This window comes from Ailuropoda melanoleuca, chromosome 11 (assembly GCF_002007445.2).
Source record: "Ailuropoda melanoleuca isolate Jingjing chromosome 11, ASM200744v2, whole genome shotgun sequence".
In the NCBI taxonomy this organism is placed as follows: Eukaryota; Metazoa; Chordata; class Mammalia; order Carnivora; family Ursidae; genus Ailuropoda; species Ailuropoda melanoleuca.
In genome coordinates, this window is record NC_048228.1 from 56,745,675 (window position 1) to 56,769,468 (window position 23,794).

At 36.2% G+C, this 23,794-nt stretch overlaps 1 protein-coding gene across 1 annotated transcript in view; it reads left to right on the forward strand.

The window, feature by feature from the left end:
• LOC100467027 (transmembrane protease serine 11E) overlaps positions 1 to 23,794 on the forward strand; it is a 43,125-nt gene that overhangs the window by 13,399 nt on the left and 5,932 nt on the right. The window contains exons 2-9 of the mRNA XM_019810137.2: positions 920 to 1,044; positions 5,205 to 5,326; positions 7,436 to 7,503; positions 10,541 to 10,704; positions 14,600 to 14,638; positions 16,322 to 16,499; positions 17,354 to 17,613; positions 18,202 to 18,344. Coding sequence (XP_019665696.1) covers positions 920 to 1,044; positions 5,205 to 5,326; positions 7,436 to 7,503; positions 10,541 to 10,704; positions 14,600 to 14,638; positions 16,322 to 16,499; positions 17,354 to 17,613; positions 18,202 to 18,344 — 1,099 coding nt within the window. The remainder of the gene's footprint in view (positions 1 to 919; positions 1,045 to 5,204; positions 5,327 to 7,435; positions 7,504 to 10,540; positions 10,705 to 14,599; positions 14,639 to 16,321; positions 16,500 to 17,353; positions 17,614 to 18,201; positions 18,345 to 23,794) is intronic.

Genomic DNA, 23,794 nt, shown 5'->3' on the forward strand with positions numbered 1-23,794 from the left:
CTCCTCCGGCATCACACCGCACTTCCAGTCCTCACGTATCAGACAGCACTCTGGAGATAAGCATACTTGCCAGTGATTCTACCAGCATGATAAGTACCTCAAGAAATTTAAAATGACAGCTTCATATTCAAACTCCTTAGCCAACTCTGACTTATTATTTTATTTTCTCTAGCTTTTGAGCTTGCTTAGCAACTCAAGGGAATAGCAATGTACTAATTAAATAAAAACCCAACGGACCAACATTTTTCAGTAACATGCTTTTGAAGGCAGAATAAATGGGAGAGGTTGAGAGAATTTTATGCAGAAGGAATTTCCTGGAGTGGAGTTTAGAATGCAAGCACTCAGGTTCTCTAGAAGGGAATTGTGGTTATCTCTTCTGTGTATCCTCAAAGTTTGTTTGGAAATAAATCAGAAAAATAAAGTAGAAATAGAAATTCTATCTGGAACACTACAGATTAAGCTGTAACATATTTCATAGGCCATTTAAGATTTTACAGTGGTAAAAACAGGCTTTGTACATTTTCATAGCTCTAATTGTGCCTAACTCAGTGTCCCGGATGTAGCCACCTTAGTAAATCATAACTAACACTTAACTAAGTACTTTCTACATGCCAGACACTGTTGTAGGCACTTTATATATAGTAATTCCTTTAATACTTACAACAATACTATGAGATAGGTACTATCATTATCATCTTCACTTTATGGATGAGGAAACAGGCAGAGAGATGTCAAATGACTTGCGTAAGTTCAGGCAACCAGAGCCAGGATTGGCTTCAGAGCCTGGGACCAGGCTGTGTTCTAAACCAAGACAGTACTCTCCCACCTGAGGGTCCTGAATTCCCCAGAAATATCTGCTTTACAAGGAGTGGGTGTGGTGCACCCTGTGATATAACCCATTTTTTGCTTTCTTTCTCAGGCCAGCTGTGGTGAAGAACAGGAAGAGAGCTTGTTTGGAGCCCTGGGTTATTGGCCTCATCACCTTTATCTCCCTGATTGTCCTGGCAGTGTGCATTGGACTTACCGTTCATTACGTGAGATACAGTAAGTATGGGCTGCCCTGGCATCATGTGACTTACCCCCAAATATTTCCTCATGTGCACTCTGGTTTTGATTTGCGTCAGGCTTATTCATTCACGATTGCAACTCATTTGCATAGCTGGTACAAAGAATTCTTTACCTGCCTTGTCTCTCTCACTTAATCCTCACAAGCCAAGGATAATTCTTTCTTCTATCTTTGATGTAGCAATACTTCCTGCTGGGAATAGCATGCTAGTTTTTATATTCATTAGTAACTGATAATCAAATATTAAATAGGGGAAGACCACAGGAGAGCTAAAGACAAACACGTTGAGTTGTTTGAGGATGTAGGGCAATCACCTTGATTTAAAATTATTCCAACAATACATCCTGAGAGTCCAAAAATTAATTACATAATCAAAAATCATAGAAAAGTTGACTCTATTCTGTACTAGTAAGCTGTAAAAATGCTCATAATTATATATGGTTTAGTAAGTGCCTATTTCTGTTATCTTAAATCTCATCTTGGGTTGTATTGCATGTGATTAGAGAGGATAGGTTATACTGAGAAGGTTAATTATAAAGAGGTTCACTCTGTGGTAATCAGGTATCTCGAAGGTAGATGAACCATGAGTCTGCTTTGTTATTAGAAAGGTCCCCAGGGTACTTCAAGACTGTTCTTCCTGGGTATAACAACGCTTCTGAAGTTTCTCTCTACTCTGCCTCAAGTTATAATTAGTTGACTCCACTATGACCTATTGGCTTAATATCTCCCTTAGTGACTAGCTAATGCTTTGATGCTCAAGACACTGTAACCAAAGAAGCTAATTACTTGATTCTAATTTAATTGGGAATTTGCACAAGTTGCTTTCCTATAAAGAGACATGGTGATCTGTAAATTGGTTATATTCTTCCACCGACAGACATAACCTCAATTCTAATCTCAAATACAATCTCAATTTCTAAAGCAAGGTAGATCATTTCTGGGTAGTTTAAAGAAAAAAATATTTAAAGACTTTTTTGGTAGAGTTTACTCACACACAAGTCTTTAAATTTCGGAGTATCAACATTTTGGTTATTTCTCTGGAGAATGTTTTAAATTCAAAAGAAAAAAAAAGAATGGCTAAAATAACTTTATAATTCTACAGTTCCATTAGGAATATATCAAGTCTCATATCGTAAGCATCATTATTCTTCTCCACAGATGCCTAGCACTGTGTTTTGTTCATTTTTGTATTTCCAGAACTTAGCAGGATCTTGGCAAGTATTAAATAATTAATATTTTTTGAATACTGAATGATAAAGATTAATGAATCACACCTATGATATTTTTATGAGGGCATACTTCAGTTTGTCTGACATCACAAAGAATTCCTACTAAAGCTAGAGGTCTCATTACCTCAGTGAGAAAAAATGTTCCTCGGTTCTTCTCCCTTTGCCTCTTCCCAAGCCATCTTGCTCACATGCATACAGTGAAAACCTGGCAAGATTTTTCCAGTAATCCGCTCCTGGGTCCTATTGTTTGGATGATCAGTTGCAGTAGTATGGAACACTCAACTTCCACTGCCCACACAGTGCACCTGGATAAACAGTGACTGTTGTGGTAGAGGTTACTGTCTTACATATGTGACCTGCCCTCTGTTTGAATATAAAGACAAAGAACAGAGTGGATATAGCACATGAACATTTAGGAGTTGGCATACCTAAATAATGAAACTAAACTAAATAGTTACAGAAACAGACAGATTAAGATGGAGGTAACTCACCTTGAAAAAACATCATTTTGGCATAAAGCCCAGGACAGCATAGCATTGTGTGTATAGCTGGTGTTCAGGGGCCTTTGAGGCTGCATTTCTGTCCCTCTGTGAATTGAATGACAGAAGGTGACTCTATTATGAGCAACATCCTTGTAGGTTACAGATTCACAAACTTTTTAGAAAATTTTCAGCAAACAAATGTTCATCCTTATTTTTCTTACTTTTCTGTTAATATTCACTGATAATATTTTCCAACAACTATACATGACATATAATTCCGGCAACTGGGAATATGTTTTGACACTTAGTGACTTGAGTCTATTGAGCAAAGTAAAATATTGACTACAGATGAGTTGTTCATTTGGTTGAAGCATATGAAATTGTTGGTATTTGACCATTTTTGGCTTCTATAAAGGGCAGTTTCAAGTTTATAAATCTAATAATTTTTTAAAAGATTTTGTTTATTTGTTTGAGAGAGAGAACCAGAGAGAGAGAGAGAGCATGAGCAGAAGGGAAGGGCAGAGGCAGAAGTGGACTCCCACAAAGCAGGGCTCGATCCCAGGACTTCGGGATCATGACCTGATCGACAGCCACCCAGATGCCCTCAATCTAATAATTGAAAAAAGAACAGAACTAATATGTAGAAGAGTCAGTTCTCCTCTCTAGACACTAACTTTTCAACGATGGCTGATACCTGCAGCATCACATATGGGAGTTTGTTAGAAAGGCAGATTCTTAGGTCCAATTTAGACCTAATGTTCAATATTTCAATAAATTAAAAACCTTACTTGAGATTATGTATATTTCCAGGGACCTGCCTGCATTTCAGGTCACTCTGGCCATTCAGGTCAAGGCCATTCAGTGAAAAGGAGGTAAGGAAAGAGGGAGAAAGGCAAAACCTCCCTAGCCTCTCACTTTGGTGCTAATTCCCAGGAGGTCCTGACCTTTCAGGCTGCCCTCCATCTCCTTCTGCATTGCGGGCCGTTCCCTAGCCTTGTCAATCCAACTAAATCCTCTGGACAGCCCGGATGTTCTCTTGAAATTTACCAGTGGTTTTTTCCATAACTCTTATGTATGAGAGGCATCTCCTACAGCTTCAGTGAGCGGGTTTGGTTTTCCCACCCCAAGAAATGATACGTAAGGGAGGTTTGTGCTTTGAGAGTTAGACCTTGACTTGAAATCCAGTTCTGTCTTTTCTGGCTATGTCATGTTGGGACTGGTCAATTTATTTACATTTCTGAGACTGTAGTCCTTCTGTTATATATGGACAATACTGCCTTCCTGTGGGAGTTATGGTAAATTAAATGAGATATGTGGATATGCTTGGGACACAGATGCCCAATGTTAGTTTCCCTTTCCTCTGGGGTCAAGTGAAAAAGAAAAGAATGAGAAGCAAGAGAAAAGAGGAGGAGAGAAACTGAGGTTGGGTGAAGCATACTCCATTATCCTACAATAACTGTACACAACTGTTTTGATCACCATAATATTCTTAATACTCAACACAAAGTCTTTCATAGAAAAGGTAGTCAGCATTAATATTTGTTGAATGAATGAATCTTCTTAGGGTTTGAGCTTGCTTCATGTATAGAAAGGTAGCTGAATCCTGCATTAATTTTCTTTGGGCCAAAAACTTGGGATGCTTAAACTGGATGCAGAAAGTGTACCCAGTGGCAAAACAAGACAATCCCTGTGGCTGGTAGAAGAAAATAAATGGATTGACAAGGGAGCCAGGTGAAACTAAGTGTCCCTGGATGGTTATGCCAGATGGCAGCTCTAGCTCCCTAACTGAACCACAAGCATTTTCATCCCTACCCTCATCTTCTTTACCCCAAATAAATTTTCTTACACTACAGTCCTTTTGATCAAAATTGATACGTAATTTAATGAATTGTGAGAAATCTACTTTCGGAATGTAAAAGTGCATTTACTCTTGGGAAACTTCCAAGTCCATTCTTGTTTGTATGCTCAGATGGCGTGACTTGCAGTCTCTTGTGACTAATTAAGGAATGGATAAAACATGACTAATAGCCAGCAGGAACCCAAGCATTTCTTATGGCTTTTATACTCTAAATCTTACAATGATGAATGTTGTTGTCTTTTATTCTGAGATAACCATGAAGCTCAGAGCAAGGTGATTGAGATGATGACCTGGGGTAGGGCCATTCTCTCTGGTCTCAGTCTGTCTTTCTTTTTTTTTTTTTCTTCTTATAATAATTTTTATTTTGTTATGTTAGTCACCATATGGTATATCCTTAGTTTTTGATGTAAAGTTCCATGATTCATTATTTGTGTATAACACCCAGCACACCATGCAATATGTGCCCTCCTTAATACCCATCTTTCTAGCAACCACCAAGCATGGAAATAATGATGCTTTGCATACATCTGATAAAAAGTATGATGGTTTTTTTCCTTCTTTCTTAATAGATCAAAGGGAGACCTACAGTTACTATAGCACATTGTCATTTACAAGTAACAAACTGTATGGCGACTTTGGAAGAGAGGGTTCTAAAAATTTCACAGAAATGAGCCAGAAAATTGAATCAATGGTAAGCCCTTTTTTCCCCCTCCATTTCTAGGGCATTTGCTATCACTTTATATCCATTTTTTGGTACCTAGCTTCCATAACATCCATTCAACTGATCTTGCATATCTTTGAAAAATGGGAAGCAGCCCTGCCAGAAAGATATAAAATAAAACTGACAATACATGACTTGGGAGAGTATGCCTTGCAGGGCTGAAGTTAAGTGACCTTTAGCCCTTCCTTCATGTCCCTCCCACTCACTCTTCCATGGCCAGTGCTACAGTCTTGATCAGCAGAGTCCAGAAATTCTGGGAATGTGAGGGTGACCCAAAATATGACTTTTGTATCCTATAAATGACACCGTGCGCAAAAGACCACAAGATTGAAACTATTCAGTCACATACTTGAGTAGTATTTTCATATACATATATATCTGACCTTGGACTAGTTTTGGGTACATAAGTCTAAAGAAGACACATGGATATTCATCTTTATTCTTAAGGCTTTAACATTCATCCTCAGAGATGAATCAAATGTTTTAAAAAGTGGTAAAAATATCAGTATAGGCCAAGAGAGCAAGAGCGTGGGTGATGATTTCTAATCATTGTCAGATTACTTAGAGAATAATCTGCACCTTTCCTGACAGTTTGCGAGGTTGTTAGTGGTATTATGTGATGGAAAATACCCTAAGCTAGAAGTTGAGACACCTAGTTTTAGAACCATCTACTACCAATTTTCATTCTGGACAAATTTCCGTATGTGCAAATTAGAGCATTAGACTGGATAATTTCAAAATTGCCTTCCATATCCAATATTCTGAGTAAGAACATAATGGCAGTTATCCACCTAGAAACTACCTGATACACTAGAAACCTGAGGAGGTCAAATTCTGGTTGAATTTGTACTTGTAAACCCTGAATCAGGGAAATATCTGAATAAGCTCTTTTCTAAAACCATAAATAAAATAAAGGAAAGAAAATGGAACTAAAAGGGTCAAGAAAAGATGCAACTATTTTCCTTGTTTTTTATGCAATTCACTAAAATAAATTTTTATAACATCCAGAATGATTTACATATGAAGGAATATAGATAAGACTCTTCAACACTCTTCCAAATTAATAACAATTTTGAAATTATTTGATTAAATATAAGCCCTTAAACAAGAGTATCCAAGTGATTGTGGTCATTAAAAGACTCACTCATACTGTGCTGATTTGTCTCGTAATTGAGGTAACTGACCTTGGGCACAAAGACAGAGGAGTCAACAAAAGATATGAAAGAATAAAAAGACTCATTGTTTCTGTCAGCCAATCACCAGCTTGCTGTAACTGCAGTTGGTAAATATTCACACACTGAAATCAAGAAATATTTGACATGTTTACCTTGACTCCTAACAAAACTTTAAGTTGGCTAGAATTCTTTTCTTTTTCATAATAATATTTTTATTATATTATGTTATTCACCATACAGTACATCCCTGGTTTTTGATGTAAAGTTCAATGATTCATTAGTTGCGTATAACACCTTAATTATAGTAGTAAGAAATATCTCCACAAGATACATTTTTCTACCTTATTGAAGTAAACCTAACAGAACATATTAGGTAGGCTAAGTGTCCTAGTTCACACGGGTCTTTCTAAGAGCATTTTGAATACTGAATTGGTTGCAGATTATGCCAGGAAATTTGGCAACTTTTTCACCAGTTTTAAGAACCATCCATGTGACACTGTCACACACTCATATCTATGAACCAACCATCAGTTGGCGGAATTATTTCATTTCCTTTACTTACCTACAGAAATCTGTATCTCAGGATATGAATATTTACTCTTCCTTTTCAAAAAAAACCAATGTGTTTATTCTTTTTAGTATCTTTCTGAGTGTAGCACAGCAGATGTCACACTTGGCCCCACTACTATGGCTCCCAGATTCTATAACTTCTAAGGCAGAGTTTAGTTGAAATCACTGAGTAGAACCAGAAAAGATTCTTCGAGATTCTTCAAGTTGAGTGCATTGTGACATGTTAGTTAATGCTTTCTGTTTTGTTTGCTTTGTTTTTAAATTTTCCATAGAGCTTTAAATTGACTTGCAGAAACTTATTCTTGCTGACATATTTTGAATATTTTTGGAACAGGTGAAAGATGCATTTCATAAATCTCCATTGAGAGAAGAATTTGTCAAGTCTCACATTATCAGATTCAGGTATGTATATCTAAAATGCTGACTTCTGAGTACAATTTAAAGCTGAAGCTGTGAACTTAGTAATAAATACTGTTTGAAATGTTATGATATGATATAATTCAGTTAAACCAACATTCGACAGCTGTTCTAAGTTATGGGTTATAATTTGCTTTACTCATTCTCTAAATCTATAAGAAAGTATTTGCATGGTGATTGATATCAAGAGACAGAGGTGTTATTGGTGTCTACATTATTGAATTGGTTTTTTTGGGGAACTATTTAGCATAGATAGGGACCTAAGCTGTATCCCTTAGTTTAATAGCCAGTCGTCCCCTATACAAAATAGTGTAGTGGATGATGTTTGTCTTAACCTCTTATTTCTTCTCTTTATCAATTTTCTTTACTTTTTTCTTCTCTACCCCTTTCTGCTCCAAATATTTACCTAAGAAAATTCCAGATCTGATAATCAACCATCCATAAATAGAAGTTCAGAACATAACATTTTAAGCAAAATATTATATGAGGATCTTAAATAATACATTTTTTTATTACAAATTATTTGTATTTTTCAAAAATAGAATGAGAGCTGTTTCCAATATTATTTCAATGACAAAACTCTTAAGAGTTCCTTCTCAGTCTATCACTTAGCTGACATCTATCCTCTGGCATTTAAAATACTATTCTCTCTGAATCTGTATCTACTTCTCCAATCCTTAAATTTTCAGTCTCTCAAGGGAACTTAATGTACCCACATGACTGCATATGCTATTGATATCTAAATTTCAATATTTCCTATCTAAAGTGTATTGCTGATTTCTAGAACTGTATACCTGCCTATGCACATCTCCACATGGAAATTCCACAGGAAATTCTCTAACTCATGTAAAACCCAATCACACTGGTGAGAAACTTGGACATCATTCTACACTCCTCCATTTCCTGGGCCCCTCACATTTTATGAATAACTAAGTTCTGCCAGTTTTACCTTTCAAATCACTTTCCAATTTGTTTACTTCTTCATCTTAGTAATCTTCCTACTCATTAGTATTTCTTCTGAAATCAATAGGAAGAAATGCAAGTTTGTAGGAAAGATGAAGTCATACCGAAAGATGTTGAGCTGAGATACTAGGGGACCACATGAGCCTGAAATATGGGTCTTACTCAGGGGAGGAAAGAGAACTGAGTTGAAGATGTGCCTTTGTTCATTATCAACTCAAAGTACTAGAATGTGTGGATGTAAGTAGAATTTCTGAGAAAAAGGGTGATGCATGGAAAAAAATGATGATGAAGAAAGCCTGAAGAAAACAATACTTCAGGAGATGTGGAAAAAATAGGAGCCTAGGAAATATACAGGGAAGGAGAAAGAAAAAAGAGAAATCATGAGAAAGGCACCACTGACATGAAAGACAAAAAGTTTCAACATTGACAAAATACTCCCATGAGACCAAGTAATATGACTGGAAAAAATTCATTGGATATGTCAATAAGGAAGTCATTTAGTGTAGAGAAAAGACTCAGTGGAATGAAAGGGAAGGAAGCAGACTGCAAGAAAGTAAATATGAGGCAGAGTGTAATTTATCCTTTCAAGAAGATTTGCTGTGATAAGAAGGTGAGAGATAAATTGAATAGCTAGGGTAGAGAGCAGGTTTTGTTTGTTTTTGTTTGTATTAGTCAGCCAGTATAGGAATAGTTTAAGAGAAAGAAGACAGAACAAATAATTGTTATACAGGGTTGCTGAGTGAGTGAAAGGGCGTGAGATACATGATAATCTCATTAAAGTCTGTTTGCTTTTTCAGATTACAAAAGTAATACAAAATCATATGAAATTCAAATAACATACTTTTCCATAAAATAGAAAGCAAAACTCCCTCTCCAATAATTCCCCCTTCACAAATAACACATCTCAACAATTCGTTGCATAGCATTTAACCAAGTAGGTGTCAGGGTTGTTTTAGCCAATGTCCTTTTGGTGGACACTTGGGTTGTTACATATTTTTTTCTGATTTAAAAACAAGATTATGATAAACATATGTATAAATCTCTTCACACACACAAGATTAATATTTGAAGAGAGTGTGGTATCAGAGAGAATGGATCATCAAATGTATAACTGATAAAATTGACCTCTAAAAATAAGGTTCTAATTTATATTCCCATTTACAGCTTATATAAGTAGTCAACACAGTGTATAGTGAAGAGTAAGATTCTCTGAGAACTGATTGTATGTGAAGTAAAGGGGGTAGAGTAGCTTACTGAGAATGAGAAAGAGAAGTCAAGGGTGATTCTAAGAAGTAATTCATTCTAATAACATTAAGGCTGATTAATGCTCTATCTTGAAAATATAATCACATAAAATCAAGACAATTTGGTTAAGCTTTCTAATATCCTTAGGATAAGAAGTTGTTTAGGAGACCATGACGTTGCTTAGGAGATATCACTGGATTTAAGCCACTGGGAATTAAGACTGAAACCAAAGCCAGAGTTGACTCCATATTGACCACACATTATATTTGATAGTATTGAATGGTTGACCAGAGAGTGTCTTTTTATATTAACAACTATGTATCTTGGTATTAAGGGAGACCGTGAGCATACTAGCTTACTATCAGGGAGGCTGAGTTGGAAGTTTATATGTGGTAAACAATAGGAATATAGAAGAAAATAAATTGGATCTTTTATTTTTATTTTTTAAAATAATTTCACACCTTTCAAAAAATATTTAATTAATTAATTTATTTATTGATTTGAGAGAGAGCACAAGCAGGCAGAGCATCAGGCAGAGGGAGAGGGAGAAGCAGACTCCCTGCTGAGTGGGGAGCCCAACGTGGGCCTCAATCCCAGGGTCCCAGGATCAGGACCTGAGCCAAAGCCAGACACTTAACCAACTGAGCCACCCAGGAGCCCCAAATTTGATCTTTTAAATTACATTATGGATTTGTTTTATGTGCGTGTTTCAAATGGATGATTAAAAGAACATAGATTGTGACATTACCATAAATCGAATTCCAAACTACATCTCTTAAAATTGCGTTTTTCTTTTTATCTTTTTGGTCTGCAGTCAAGAGGAACATGGAGTGTTGGCTCATATGCTGCTGATTTTTAGAGTTCGCTCTACTGAGGATCCTGAAGCCATTGATAAAATTATTCAACATGTTCTACCTGAAAAGCTGCAAGATGCTGTAGGACCCCCCAAATTAGATCCTGAATCAGTTGAAATTAAAAGTAAGTTTATTTCTCTTATTTAGTTTAATTCTCTCACATAGAACAGCTCCATGTTAATTTTGGTCTTAGGCACTGATTTTGGGGGAGGGAGGAGGTGGAGAGGGACAGGGGGAGAGACAGAATCTCAAGCAGACTCCACACCCAGTGCAGAGCCCTATGTGGGGCTTGGTCTCATGATCTGAGATCATGACCTGAGCCAAAATCAAGAGTTGGAAGTTCAAATGACTGAACCACCCAGGTGCCCCTAAGGCACTGATTTTTAAAAATTGTTTTGGATGTCCTTTAATTATGGAGGCTTGCCACCAACAGAACATTTCTTTGGGGTTAAATTGGTCCTGCTGAAATATTTTATTTTTAATACTACCCTAAATTTAGGCCTCCTATGCAAGTGTGTCATTACCTCTGGGCCTGAGTTCTTTTCCTGCGTTGGGCCTTACACTTCAGCTATAGCAGCCGATTATAAATGGAGAAAGTGGCTTTGTATATTCTTCTCCTTCTTCTCGATGCTTCAATTTTATGTTCTGATAGTATGATGTGTGGAAAGGTTCATGCCATCCACATATTTACTTTCAAGTTTCATTGATATACCTAGTTATAGCTTCTTCTCTTAGCCCATTTACCAATGAAAAACTTATAATTTATTTATACTTGTTTTATTCATATTTATTTTACAACTAATTAAAGTCTGAGTTTTTTTTGTTGTTGTTGGGTGTAGGGGAATGAAATAAGCAGGGATAGGTCCTCATTACTAGAAAGTAAGAAACATAGGAGATCCTCAGTAGAAGTAAAAGTTTGGTTAAGAGTCAAGTTGTGTGCAATAGAACAATGCTATAGAAATATCATGTGAGGGGCGCCTGGGTGGCACAGCGGTTAAGCGTCTGCCTTCGGCTCAGGGCGTGATCCCGGCATTACGGGATCGAGCCCCACGTCAGGCTCCTTTGCTGGGAGCCTGCTTCTTCCTCTCCCACTCCCCCTGCTTGTGTTCCCTCTCTCACTGACTGTCTCTATCTCTGTCAAATAAATAAATAAAATCTTTAAAAAAAAAAAAGAAAGAAATATCATGTGAGCCAACCATATGATCTTAAATTTTCTAGTAGCCACATTAAGAAAGCAAAAGTAAACATGTGAAATTCACGTATTATTATTTCAACAAGTAGTCAATAGAAAAATTACTCCTAAGACATTTTATATTTTCTTTTTTCTACTAAGGCTTTGAAATCTCATGTGTATTTTATATTTATAGCACATTTCTGTTTAGACTAGCCATGTTTCAAGAGCTCATTAGGCACATGTGGCTAGTGGACACAGTATTGGATATGGAACACGTAGAAAGTATGAACGTAGGGTACTAACATAAAAGCTAATAGACCTAACTTGAGGCCTGACGGGATGATCACTTACCCTGCTTGCTTAGGAAGGGAGGCTTGAGTAATTAGAATCAGCTACATAATTTATGTTGCCCAGTGCAAAATGTTGGACTCTTTTCAAAAAGCATCAAAAATGTGCTGTTAAGGGTATTAAAATATGACTTTTATTTCTTCTACAGTCTCTTTTGACTTGTCATGGCATTTTTGTTTACTAATTAATGCCATTCTAAGTGAAAAAAATGAAGTTTTAAATTACTAGCAAGAATTGTATTATTCATCTTCATATTGTAAAATATCAATTTCAAGTGTAAACATAAAAGCATTTAAATATGTGGAATTATGAAAATTATACAACTGTATTTCATACCTCACACATGCATGAATTTGACTCTTCCCAGATCAGTGGAAACACTATACAAGTCTAGCTTGACAATTTTTATTTCCTTTGTTGATATGTGCACATTTTACCATTGCTCTCTACCTTCAGCTTAAGTGAGGAAGAACTGAAAAGTCCTCTATGTCATTATTTTCAGCAGAAGCTATTGGTTAATATAAAGAAGAAATGGGAGCAAGAGAGGATATAATAGGGTCGTTAGGTGTCTACTAGAATGCTATTGCCTTCTTTCTGTGTTCTAAGCAAGCTCTGCTTCAAACAGAAAACATGGCCTCCTGGGACTGTCAGTGCTCCCTGGTTCCTTAGTGGTAGACATCACACACTTATCTTGTATTTTGAGTTTGCTGAACATTGTGGATCCACTGGAATTCTTGAGCTCATAGGGTATCACAAATGATACATGCAAGTGGGGTGCCAAGAATCCATGGACACATATGTTGTGTGTATCTCCTCTGTTCTTGCCATGCCCCATTATTCTATCAGACTTCATTTTTATTATTTATTTATTTATTTATTTTTTAAAGATTTTATTTTTATTTATTTATTTGACAGAGATAGACAGCCAGTGAGAGAAGAACACAAGCAGGGGGAGTGGGAGAGGAAGAAGCAGGCTCATAGCAGAGGAGCCTGATGTGGGGCTTGATCCCAACGCTGGGATCACGCCCTGAGCCGAAGGCAGACGCTTAACGACTGCGCCACCCAGGTGCCCCTAGACTTCATTTTTAAAGCACAAGTTATGAAATAAAAAAATATCAAGAACTTCAATACAGTGAGCATTAAACCACGTGAAAGTTATGCTGAGTCTGGGACCCAATGTAGATATACATCCATTAAGCTGGCCCTGTTAGTAGTATCAGCATGCACAGCCAGAACTTTCTCTAGGAAGACGCTGAGATAGAGAACAGGTTATTTGAAATGGAGAGATCAGTGGTGAAGACATTTAATATTTACTGAGAATAAATGGTCACTTCCTTATCTGAGCCATTTTCCCCCAAAATAGCCAGAATGGAGAAGGTCAAAAGAAGAATTCCTAGAATATAGATTTCTAGCATATCAACACTATTAAATACTAAAAGAAAAATTGACATTGAAATTTTTGTATTTAGAACTCCTATTCTGCCATATTCAAAGAGAACAGTTTTGGTCTTTGGAAATCTACTGAATCAGGACATTAAATGCTTAGAGTTTTTTGGTTTTGTTTTTGTTTTTGTTTTTTTTTTTTTTAAGATTTTATTTATTTATTTGACAGAGAGAGTGAGAGAGCACAAGCAGGGGGAGCAGCAGAGGGAGAGGGAAAAGCAGGCTCCCTGCTGACCAGCGAGCCTGATGCAGAGCTCGATCCCAGGACCTGGGATCATGATCTGAGCTGAAGGCAGATGCTTAACTGACTGAGCCACCCAGGCACCCAAATGCTTAGAGTTTTATGTATCTGTTGGTTGGTTTAGTGTTTGCATAGGATTAGGGCCTGATTGTTAAGAAGTCAATAAGCTAAGGAGCCATGGGCTAGAGTTGAAAAAAGGCCAAATTGTCTTTCTAAATTTCAGCAGAAAGAAGAATTAGAAAAGGATAACATTATTTTTAAATGAGGGATGGATTTATAGACCCGCCACTCATGTATGTTATACAAATGGGACTATTCTTATGAATTTAGTAAAGAAAAAACTGAAATAATAGTCAAAATATCATTGCATTTAGGGAATCAGTACTGTGATTTAGAATAGTATTTCCCCAAAAAGGGGAAATACTGCATCTTATTTTCTAGTATGAAACTCAGATTTCTGAGTTTTGTGACTTCTGAGATTTGTGATTTCACAAAACTACTTAATCAGAATTACTGGGAAAAGGAACAGGAATTGACAGTATAAAGATGCTCCTTATGTGACTATTACCCACACTGAAGTTAAGAAACAGTGTTCGGATCTCCCTTTTCCCAAGGCAACATGCTCTGTCTATGATAAACTAACAGTGTTGAGTTTTTGTTTTGTTTTTTGTTTTGTTTTGTTTTGTTTTTTTACAACCTAAAGGTCCTGTCTTTTAATAGAATTAACCAGCCTTTCCTATTTGAAGTACTCAGAGACATTATGAAATTCTGATGTGCTGGTCCTGTTCTATTAACTATTTCTGTGTATTTCAGAAATCAACAAGACAGAAACAGACAATTTTCTGAACAATTGTAAGTGTAATATATTTATTAAAATTGTATTACCTGAATGTAAAAAGTTAACACTAGATCATTAAGGCTTACTTCGTGTGATACTATAAGGTCAGAATAAAATTTGATTGGTCTGTACACAGCTCAGGATGCTTTATCTTATCTTTGAGGCACATTCTATTACTAAAGAACAAAAAAGTCGGGAGAACTATGGAGTGGCTATATAGATGCCTGTGGCAGACATGTAGTAGAAGTGAGTATTACAGTCGTTAAAGAAGGGAGAAAAGATATCTGACTGCAGATATCTACAATACACTCTCACAAACATTTTCGAAAGATTATATAACAGTAATCTATATGTTGGTATTTTTCAGCTACAAGTAGAAACTTATTGTTATTCTACACTAAATAAAATCTTCCTGATCTTATTAATCCCATACTATGGAAATTTCAGGCAATTATGGGGCTGGGGTATATATCGATAAAATTACTGAAGGCCCAGATAATATCTTCACCCATATTTTAAAAGTACCGACTCTAGGCCTAGTATTTCCCTTCCTCTACAGCAGAGTACCCCACCATGATTTAGAGGATACATTTGATAATTACAGAATTAGTACATAATATATTTATCTTAAAGGATGGAAAAAAATATGCTACTCACCAGCTTAGAATATTGGTTAATTCACAAACTTGATTAAACATGAGACCAAAGAATAATCCTGTTACTTCAATGGTGTATATTCTTGCCACCAGTATTTATTGTGAAACTGTTGTGTGCTAGTGGTGTATTAGGCAAAAGGGATATAAAATGGATGAGCTATATAATCCCTGCCTAAAGCAGCTCATACCCTAATGAGATTAGATGTATGAGACTAATGCATGAACACATAATTCTAAAGCAATAGTTCTCAAGAAGGGGCAATTTTGACCTCCACATGGTCATGCCCCATTGTGACATTTTGGTTATCATGATTGCAGGGGGGGATGCTACTGGCATCTAACACATATAGGCCAGGGATTCTTCTCAATATCTTGTGATGTACAGCACAGCCATCCACAGAAAAGAATTATCCATGTCAAAATGTCAGTAGGGCCAAGGATGAGAAACTCTGTTATAAACTATATATATATTATATATAAATATCATGTAATACATGTGTATATGTATAAGTAATGTATACATACTGTATATATATGCTATATTATAATTAATATATACACACTATATATATTTAGTGTATATTTATGACAAAACCTGTTACAAACAATTTTTATGTATAAATAGTGTATATATAACATATATAACTGGTGTATATATAATTAGTACTGGTAACTATATTAGTATATATACATGTACATAGAGACAGACATATATAGCTATGTATATATATACACACACGTAGAGAGATGATGATGTTGATGATGAAGATGACAATGATGGAAGTATCAAAAGAGCTATAACTAATCCAGTTTGGGGGAGAGGAATTGTTAAAGAAGGCATCCTAGAGGATGTAATGATTGACTTAAATCTTACAAGATAAATAGTTGTTAAATTAATGAACTGCTATAGTTGAAGGAAAAGTAAGAACAGGAGAAAATGTTTGATACAATTGGAGCACAAAGTACAAAAGAAATTTGAGATAGTGACACATTTTGATACTTAAAAGCAACTGTTAAGTAAGGCATCATCTTTCTTTGCAGGCTGTGGGACACGAAGGAGTAAAACTCCAAGTCAGAGTCTCAGGATTGTCGGTGGGACAGAGGTAGAAGAGGGAGAATGGCCGTGGCAAGCTAGTCTGCAATGGGATGGAAGCCATCGCTGTGGAGCAACTTTAATTAATAGCACATGGCTTGTGAGTGCTGCTCACTGCTTTAGAACGTAAGTCCTGAATGACTGGCTTGTGAATGACTGGGGGTAGGCAAAGAGCGTTGGGGCTGGGCAGGAAGGAAATACCTCATGAAGTTGGAAAGAGATGAGTTTAATATAACGATATCTTCAATACACTCTCACAAAATGTACATCACAAAGAGTGGGACACACATAAAACTTAGTAAGAGGCTTAATAGTCTGGAAATGGAAATGGCATCAAAGTACATGTAGATAAATTATCCTTTGATAAAGAAATAACAATTTGTGAAAGGAAGCAAGAGTTTTAAAGAAATTTTAAAGTCATATTTTGACTTTGAGCTTGATGTTAAAGAGCCATATCTCTCTGCTGCATATCTCTCAGAGATGGGGCTAAGGGATGAGTTGACTAGTTGTATTCCAAAGAATGGAGACCTTTCAACCTAACACAAAATGCCTATGTATACAGGATAGTAATGCTTTGTTATGTTTATGTGTAGCTTTTTCCATTTGCGGAGAAATGTGTATGTTTGTAGGTAGGGAACATGGTGCATAGAAGACATTTAGTTCTTTCATTCTGTACAAAAGGTGTTTTCCATGTCTCTCTTGGAGTCACTGATTCCTAGAAATGTCAAAAACCCTGGGATCTGGGGTGAACAACTCAGATGCAGAGTGGAATGTGTCTCCTAAGAACCATGCCACTGTGGCTTTTCTACCTGTTACTCCTGAGCCAGGTTCTCAGATTGGAAAGAGTTTGTTTCTATATAGAGAAACTGTAATTTTAAAAAGAAAACTAATATTGACACCAGTAGCCTAAATTATTTAATATAAGCCATTACATTGGTAGTATGCTAAAGTGGAATTTATCCTTTGTACTTTTTCCTCAGGTATAAGGACCCAGACAGATGGACTGTTTCCTTTGGAGTAACAATAAAGCCTCCGAAGATAAAACAAGGCCTTAGAAGGATATTTGTCCATGAAAAATATAAGTATCCATCACATGACTATGATATTTCAGTTGCAGAGCTTTCTAGCCCTGTTCCCTACACAAATGCAGTACATAGGATTTGTCTCCCTGATGCATCCCATGAGTTCCACCCAGGCAATGAGATGTTTGTGACAGGATTTGGAGCACTGCAAAATGATGGTGAGCATCTGAAGAGAAATCAAACCATAGTAACCCAATTTGGTATTCTAAGGCATTTAAAGAATGGAATGTCATTATGGCAAAATATGTTGGTGGGTTGGGCATATGGACCTGGGCAAGTCAGACCCTATTTGTGAACTAGATCATTCAGAAGACACATATATTCCTTCATTGCTTGAGGTTACCATAAAGTGCCTCACTACTACTGTAGTAATGGTGCTTGGTAAGGTGTCCAAAATAGTAAATATTGGCTGAAATTTTTACCAGGGAATCAACCACATAAGAGCTTGGGGATCATTAATACACCCAATTGTGATGATGAGAGAATCATAAGGCCACCATTCTCCCCGCTGAAATTACCTTCTAAATTTTGCCATGGGATGGAAGTCACTTAAACAACTTGAGATTCTTTCATAGGTACCTAACTTTTCATTTAAAGTAGTTAGGAAATAATTATTCCCCAAAATATGACTGTACCTGAAAAAAAGACATATCCTGTATTGCCATCTCATCCGATAAGTATGATTTTCTTGAGGTTTATAGAATATATGTATATATACAAATACAAAGACTATTCTTTCCCTTTAGGTAGTAGTCAAAATCATCTTTGGCAAGTACAGGTGGATCTCATAGACACTCAAACCTGTAACGAACCCCAGTCTTACAATGGTGCCATAACTCCCAGAATGTTATGTGCTGGCTTCTTGAAAGGAAAAAAAGATGCATGCCAGGTACGTGATTTGACCTATTAGTATGCTGCATAATTTCTTGTTCACTTTTTATTTTGAAATCATTATAGATTTATAGAAAGTTTACAGAGGGGTCTCATATATTCTTCGCCTTATTTTCCCCAAACGTTACATCCCACATTCCTATGGTACAGTATAAAAGCGAGGAAATTGACATTGGTGCAAGGTGTGCTTCTACGGCATTTTGTTACATGTGCGGATTTGTGTAACCATCACTGCAGTTGAGAACTATTTCATCACCACAAAGATCTCCTTTATAGTAACACCTACTTCTCTATCACTGTCTTTTTTTTCTTTAGTTTTTATTTAAATTCCAGTTAGTTAACATACAGTGTAATATTAGTTTCCAGTGTACCATACAGTGATTCAACAATCCATACAACACCCGGTGTTCATCACAACACCTATCTAACCTTAATCTCCATCATCTATTTAACCCCGCCACCTTCCCTCTGGTAACCATGTTTGTTCTTTTTAGTTAAGAGTCTGTTTCTTGCTTTGCCTCCCTTTCTCTTTTTCTCCCCCTTTGCTTGCTTTTTTTTGTTTCTTAAGTTCTGCATATGAGGAAATCATATGGTATTTGTCTTTTTCTGACTGACTTATTTCGTTTAGCAAAATACTCTCTTGCTCCATTGATGTCATTGCAAATGGCAGATTTCATTCTCTTTTATGGCTGAGTAATATTCTGTTATGTATATACTACATCTCCTTTATCCATTCATCAGTTGACGGACATTTAGGCTGTTTCCATAATTTGGCTATTGTAGATAATGCTGCTATAACATTGGGGTGCATGTATCCCTTTGAATTAGTATTTTTGTATTCTTTGGGTAAATACTTAATGGTGCATGTATCCCTTTGAATTAGTATTTTTGTATTCTTGGGTAAATACTTAATGGTGCAATTGCTGGATCATAGGGTAGTTCTATTTTTAACATTTTGAGGAACCACCTGTTGTTTCTCGTGTTGTTGATTTCAGTCATTCTGACAGGTGTGATGTGATATCTCATTGTATTTTTGATTTGCATTTCCCTGATGATGAGTGATATTGAGCATCTTTTCCTGTGTCTGTTGGCCATCTGTATGTCTTCTTTGGGAACATGTTTTGTCACGTCTTCTGCCCACTTTTAAATTGGATTATTCATTTTTTTGGGTGTTGAGTTTTATAAGTTCTTTATATATTTTGGATACTAACCCTTTATCAGATTTGTCATTTGCAAAAATCTTCTTACATTCTGTAGGTTGCCTTGTAGTTTTGTTGATTTTTTTCCTTCATTGCTCAGAAGCTTTTTATTGTGATGAAGTCCCAGTAGTTTATTTTTGCTTTTGTTTCTCTTGCTTCTGGAGACATATTTAGAAAGCAGTTGCTATGGCTGATGTCAATCCTGTATCACACTTTCATCACTGACACATGCCAATCGCGAATCTATTTTCCACCTCTACAATTTTGTAATTTTGAGAGTGTTATATAAATAGAATCATACTGTAGCTTTTTTAAGAATTCCATTTTTATTTATCTATTTGTGTTTTTGACTAGGCTATCTTTGTGGAAAAATTTTTGTGATTCCTCTAAGTGTATATACATAACTTATCACTAATCTACTGGTGTTGAAATTTTACTAGTTTGAGCATAGTATAGAATAGAAAACTTACCTCCCCTGAAGCCTCTTTACTTTTCCCATTTATAATGATAATATTGATGTAAATTTTAATATTTCCTCTATATACATTGAGAACCACGTTAATGTTTTTGCTTTAAGTTCCAAACATAACTTAGAAACTCAAGAGTAGAAGGAAAGTCTGTTTATTCATAGTTTTGTTCTTTATTCTTTCCTGGTTTTCTAAGACATTTTTTATCATTCCTTTTCTGTTTCAGAAACTTCCTTTAGCCTTTTTTTTTTTTTTTTTTTTTTTTTGNTAGTGATTATATTTTTTCTAGGGCTTAGTTTGCCTCTGGTTTGTTTATTTTTTATTTTTTATTTTTTTTTTAAAGTTTTTATTTATTTATTCGACAGAGATAGAGACAGCCAGAGAGAGGGAACACAAGCAGGGGGAGTGGGAGAGGAAGAAGCAGGCTCATAGCTGAAGAGCCTGATGTGGGGCTCGGTCCCATAATGCCAGGATCACGCCCTGAGCCGAAGGCAGACGCTTAACCGCTGTGCCACCCAGGCGCCCCCCTCAGATTTTCTGTCTGCATAAGTCTTTATTTCTTATTCGTTCCTGAAGCATAATTTTGCCAGATACAGAATTTGGGATTGACAGTTCTTTTCTTTTAACATTTAGATCATGGCCTCCATGATTTCTGGTGAGAAATGTGCTATTACTAGAATTGTGTTTTCCCTCTAGATGAGCTGCCACTTCTGCATTGCTGTGTTCAAGATTTTTCTTTGACTTTAGTTATCAGAAGTTTGATTATGTGTCTTGGCTTGGATTTCTTTAGGTTATCCTATTCAGGGGGTTTACTCAGTTTATTTATTTATTTATTATTTATTTATTTTTTTATTAATGAGATACATTTATTTATTTATTTTATTTATTTATTTTAATGATTTTTTATTATATTATGTTAGTCACCATATAGTACATCCCCGGCTTCTGATGTAAAGCTCGACGTTTACTTTTAGCAATAAATAAAATATCTTTACTCAGCATTTATGTCCACTGACAGATTTGGGAAATTTTCAGCCATTATTTCTTTGAATGCTTTCCCAGCTGCACTTTCTTTTTTGTTTCCTTCTGGGAGTCTAAAAATAGGAATGTTAGTTTTTTTGTCACAATCTCAGAGGTCCCTGAGCTTCTGTTTACTTTTCTCCCTCATTCCTGATTCTATTGCTCAGGTTGGGTAATTTCTTCTATCATTCTGTCTTCAAGGTCACTGATTCTCTCTTCTGTCAACTCTATCTTGTTAAGCCCTTCCAATCAGTTTTTTTGATTATTGCATTTTTCAGTTCTAATATATCCATTTGATCCTTCTTTATATCTACTGTTTCTTCGCTGAAACTTATTTTTTAATTTGTTTCAAGCATGGTGATAATTGCCCATTAAGACATTTTTGTAATGGTTACCTTAAAATCTCTGTCAGAAAATTCCAATATCTGTATCATCTCAGTGTCAGCATCTGTTGATTGTCTTTTCTCATTCAAGTTGAGAATTTCCTGGTTCTTGGTATGATAAGTGATTTCCAGGTATATCCTGGACATTTTGAATATTATAAGACTCTGGATCTTATTTAAATTCTCTCTTCGCACACTTCCTCTTACATAACCCTGGATGGAGTAGGTAGGTGCTACCTCATTTCCTACTCATCCTCCTTTGACACCCAGGTAGAGGAGAAGAGCTGGATGGAGGTGGAATTTTAGGCTCTGTATTAAGCTTCCTCTGATACCACTCTGGCTGGGAGAACCTTGTTACTGCTCCCTTTGTGGCCTCCACAGACATCATGGGGTAGTGGCCTCATTACTGTTGGCAGCGGGGAAAGCCCTGACTTTCTACTAGGTCTCCTCTGACATGACCCTAACTGAGTGAGAGAGTTAGGCCTCATTTCCACTGGTTTGTTATCTATGCTCCCCAGCTGGTCACCGTAGGAAAGAGAGGACAGTTTTATTATCACCCGGCAGAAATGAAAGTCAGGTTTCCAACTCAGCCTTCTCTGGTGGGGGATTGGGCCTTCTTACAGCCTGGTAGGGATAAAAGTCTAGGCTCCCCACTTCGCTTTTGCTGTTGGGGGTTGGGATGGAGCCACAGTTTTTGCTATGTTTGGCTGGAGTAGAGCAGATATTGTCTAAAAGTTTTTTGTCCTCCATAGTTTGCTCCCTTTTTGTTTCTTTGACTGGAGAGAGAAAGATTTTCTTGGGGCTTCTTTTTCATCTGTATCTGTTGGCAGGTTGCTAGATTGACTTTTTTTAAACTCTATGTTCAGGATAAGTGGAGCAAACAAGCAAATTCAGGGAGTTCACTGTTGTATCATTCCATGAGTCCTAGCTCACCTGGCTTCTTTTCTCTAACTTTCAGAAGTTTTTATATTTATTTCTAAAGTCCAATTTTTAAAAAATTGATTTTAAAATTGATACCTTTAAAAAAATTGATATCTTTTAAATTTAGTTTGGGTAAAAAAATTTAGTTTGGGTAAAAAAATAAATAATTCTATTCTCTCTTGGTCCAGAGCATAGACATTATTTTGAACCCTGCTTTTGCTTTCCAGTACATTGGCTAGCACTGTCAATATGACTTTGCCTGCTATGACAGCTATGACCTCTATGTCTTCATCCACATTGCTGATAGAATCAAGGCCAATACTGATTCCTTGGGTACACCGTAAATATTCCTATAATTTTAATTTTGTGATTTGATAGATCTTATGTTTAATGTGCACTCTTCTAAGCTTCAAATTGGTTTTTGAAATGACATGTTATTCTGTATGTTTTCCAATGTAAGTCCATACAGTGGTATATCATTCATTTCTAAGAATTGGTTTTTCAACTTTTGATGTTTTTACTCTCTCACATACACACTGCACCTGATTTTGGTTTATTTGTTTTTTGGTTTTTTGGGGGGTTTTTTGCTTTCATTGGCTTTACTTCCCTTAATTCATGACTGACTTCACCATTGTCCTTTCCCAGCTTTTACCTGTGGGTCAGTCAATTCAGCATTGTTCAATTTGCTGCATTAAACTCTTTCACCAGTTGACCTTTCTCCACACTCCTGGCAAACACTCAAGACTAGACTTAACTCATTGTGTTTCTTTGTCCCCTCTGAGACCCCGATCACTCCTGAAGAAAGACATGGAACAATATAGATTGGTCCCAGTACAAAATTCTACAGAAAATTCAAGTGATCCTGTGAATAAAATACTAAAATAAAACCAATTTAGTAAAAGATTCACTTGAAAATATACCCATAATCGTCATTATTTGCAAATTCTGGACCTACAAATTCATCTATTTGCTAAAACTTGTTTGTAGGCCCCAAATCAATCATCAAGGCACTTTTGTGATTATTCATGAACATATGCAGAGGGGAAAAAATTTGAGTCACCCAATGTGCATGTTCCCACCTGAGGTCAAAAAAGGAGATGCGTTGCCTTCTTGTTTCAGCTTTCATACCATAAACTTTGTGTTCCTTTTTTGGTCTATTTAACATCACATTTTCTGCATTTTTGTGCCTTTTGTTGGTGGCTTTGCTGGTGAAAATAGTCCCCAAGCGTAGTGCTGAAGTAAAGTACAAGAAGGCTGTGATGTGCCATATGGAGAAAATATGTGTTAGGTAAGCATCATTCAGGCATGAGTTACAGTGCTGTTGGCTCTGAGTTCAACATTAATCAATTAATAATAGATCTTAAATAATGTGTCTTTAAACAGAAACATACATAAAATATGGGTATGTTTTGATCAATTGATGAAAATAGGACCAGAGGCTCGTGGAAATCAGACCCT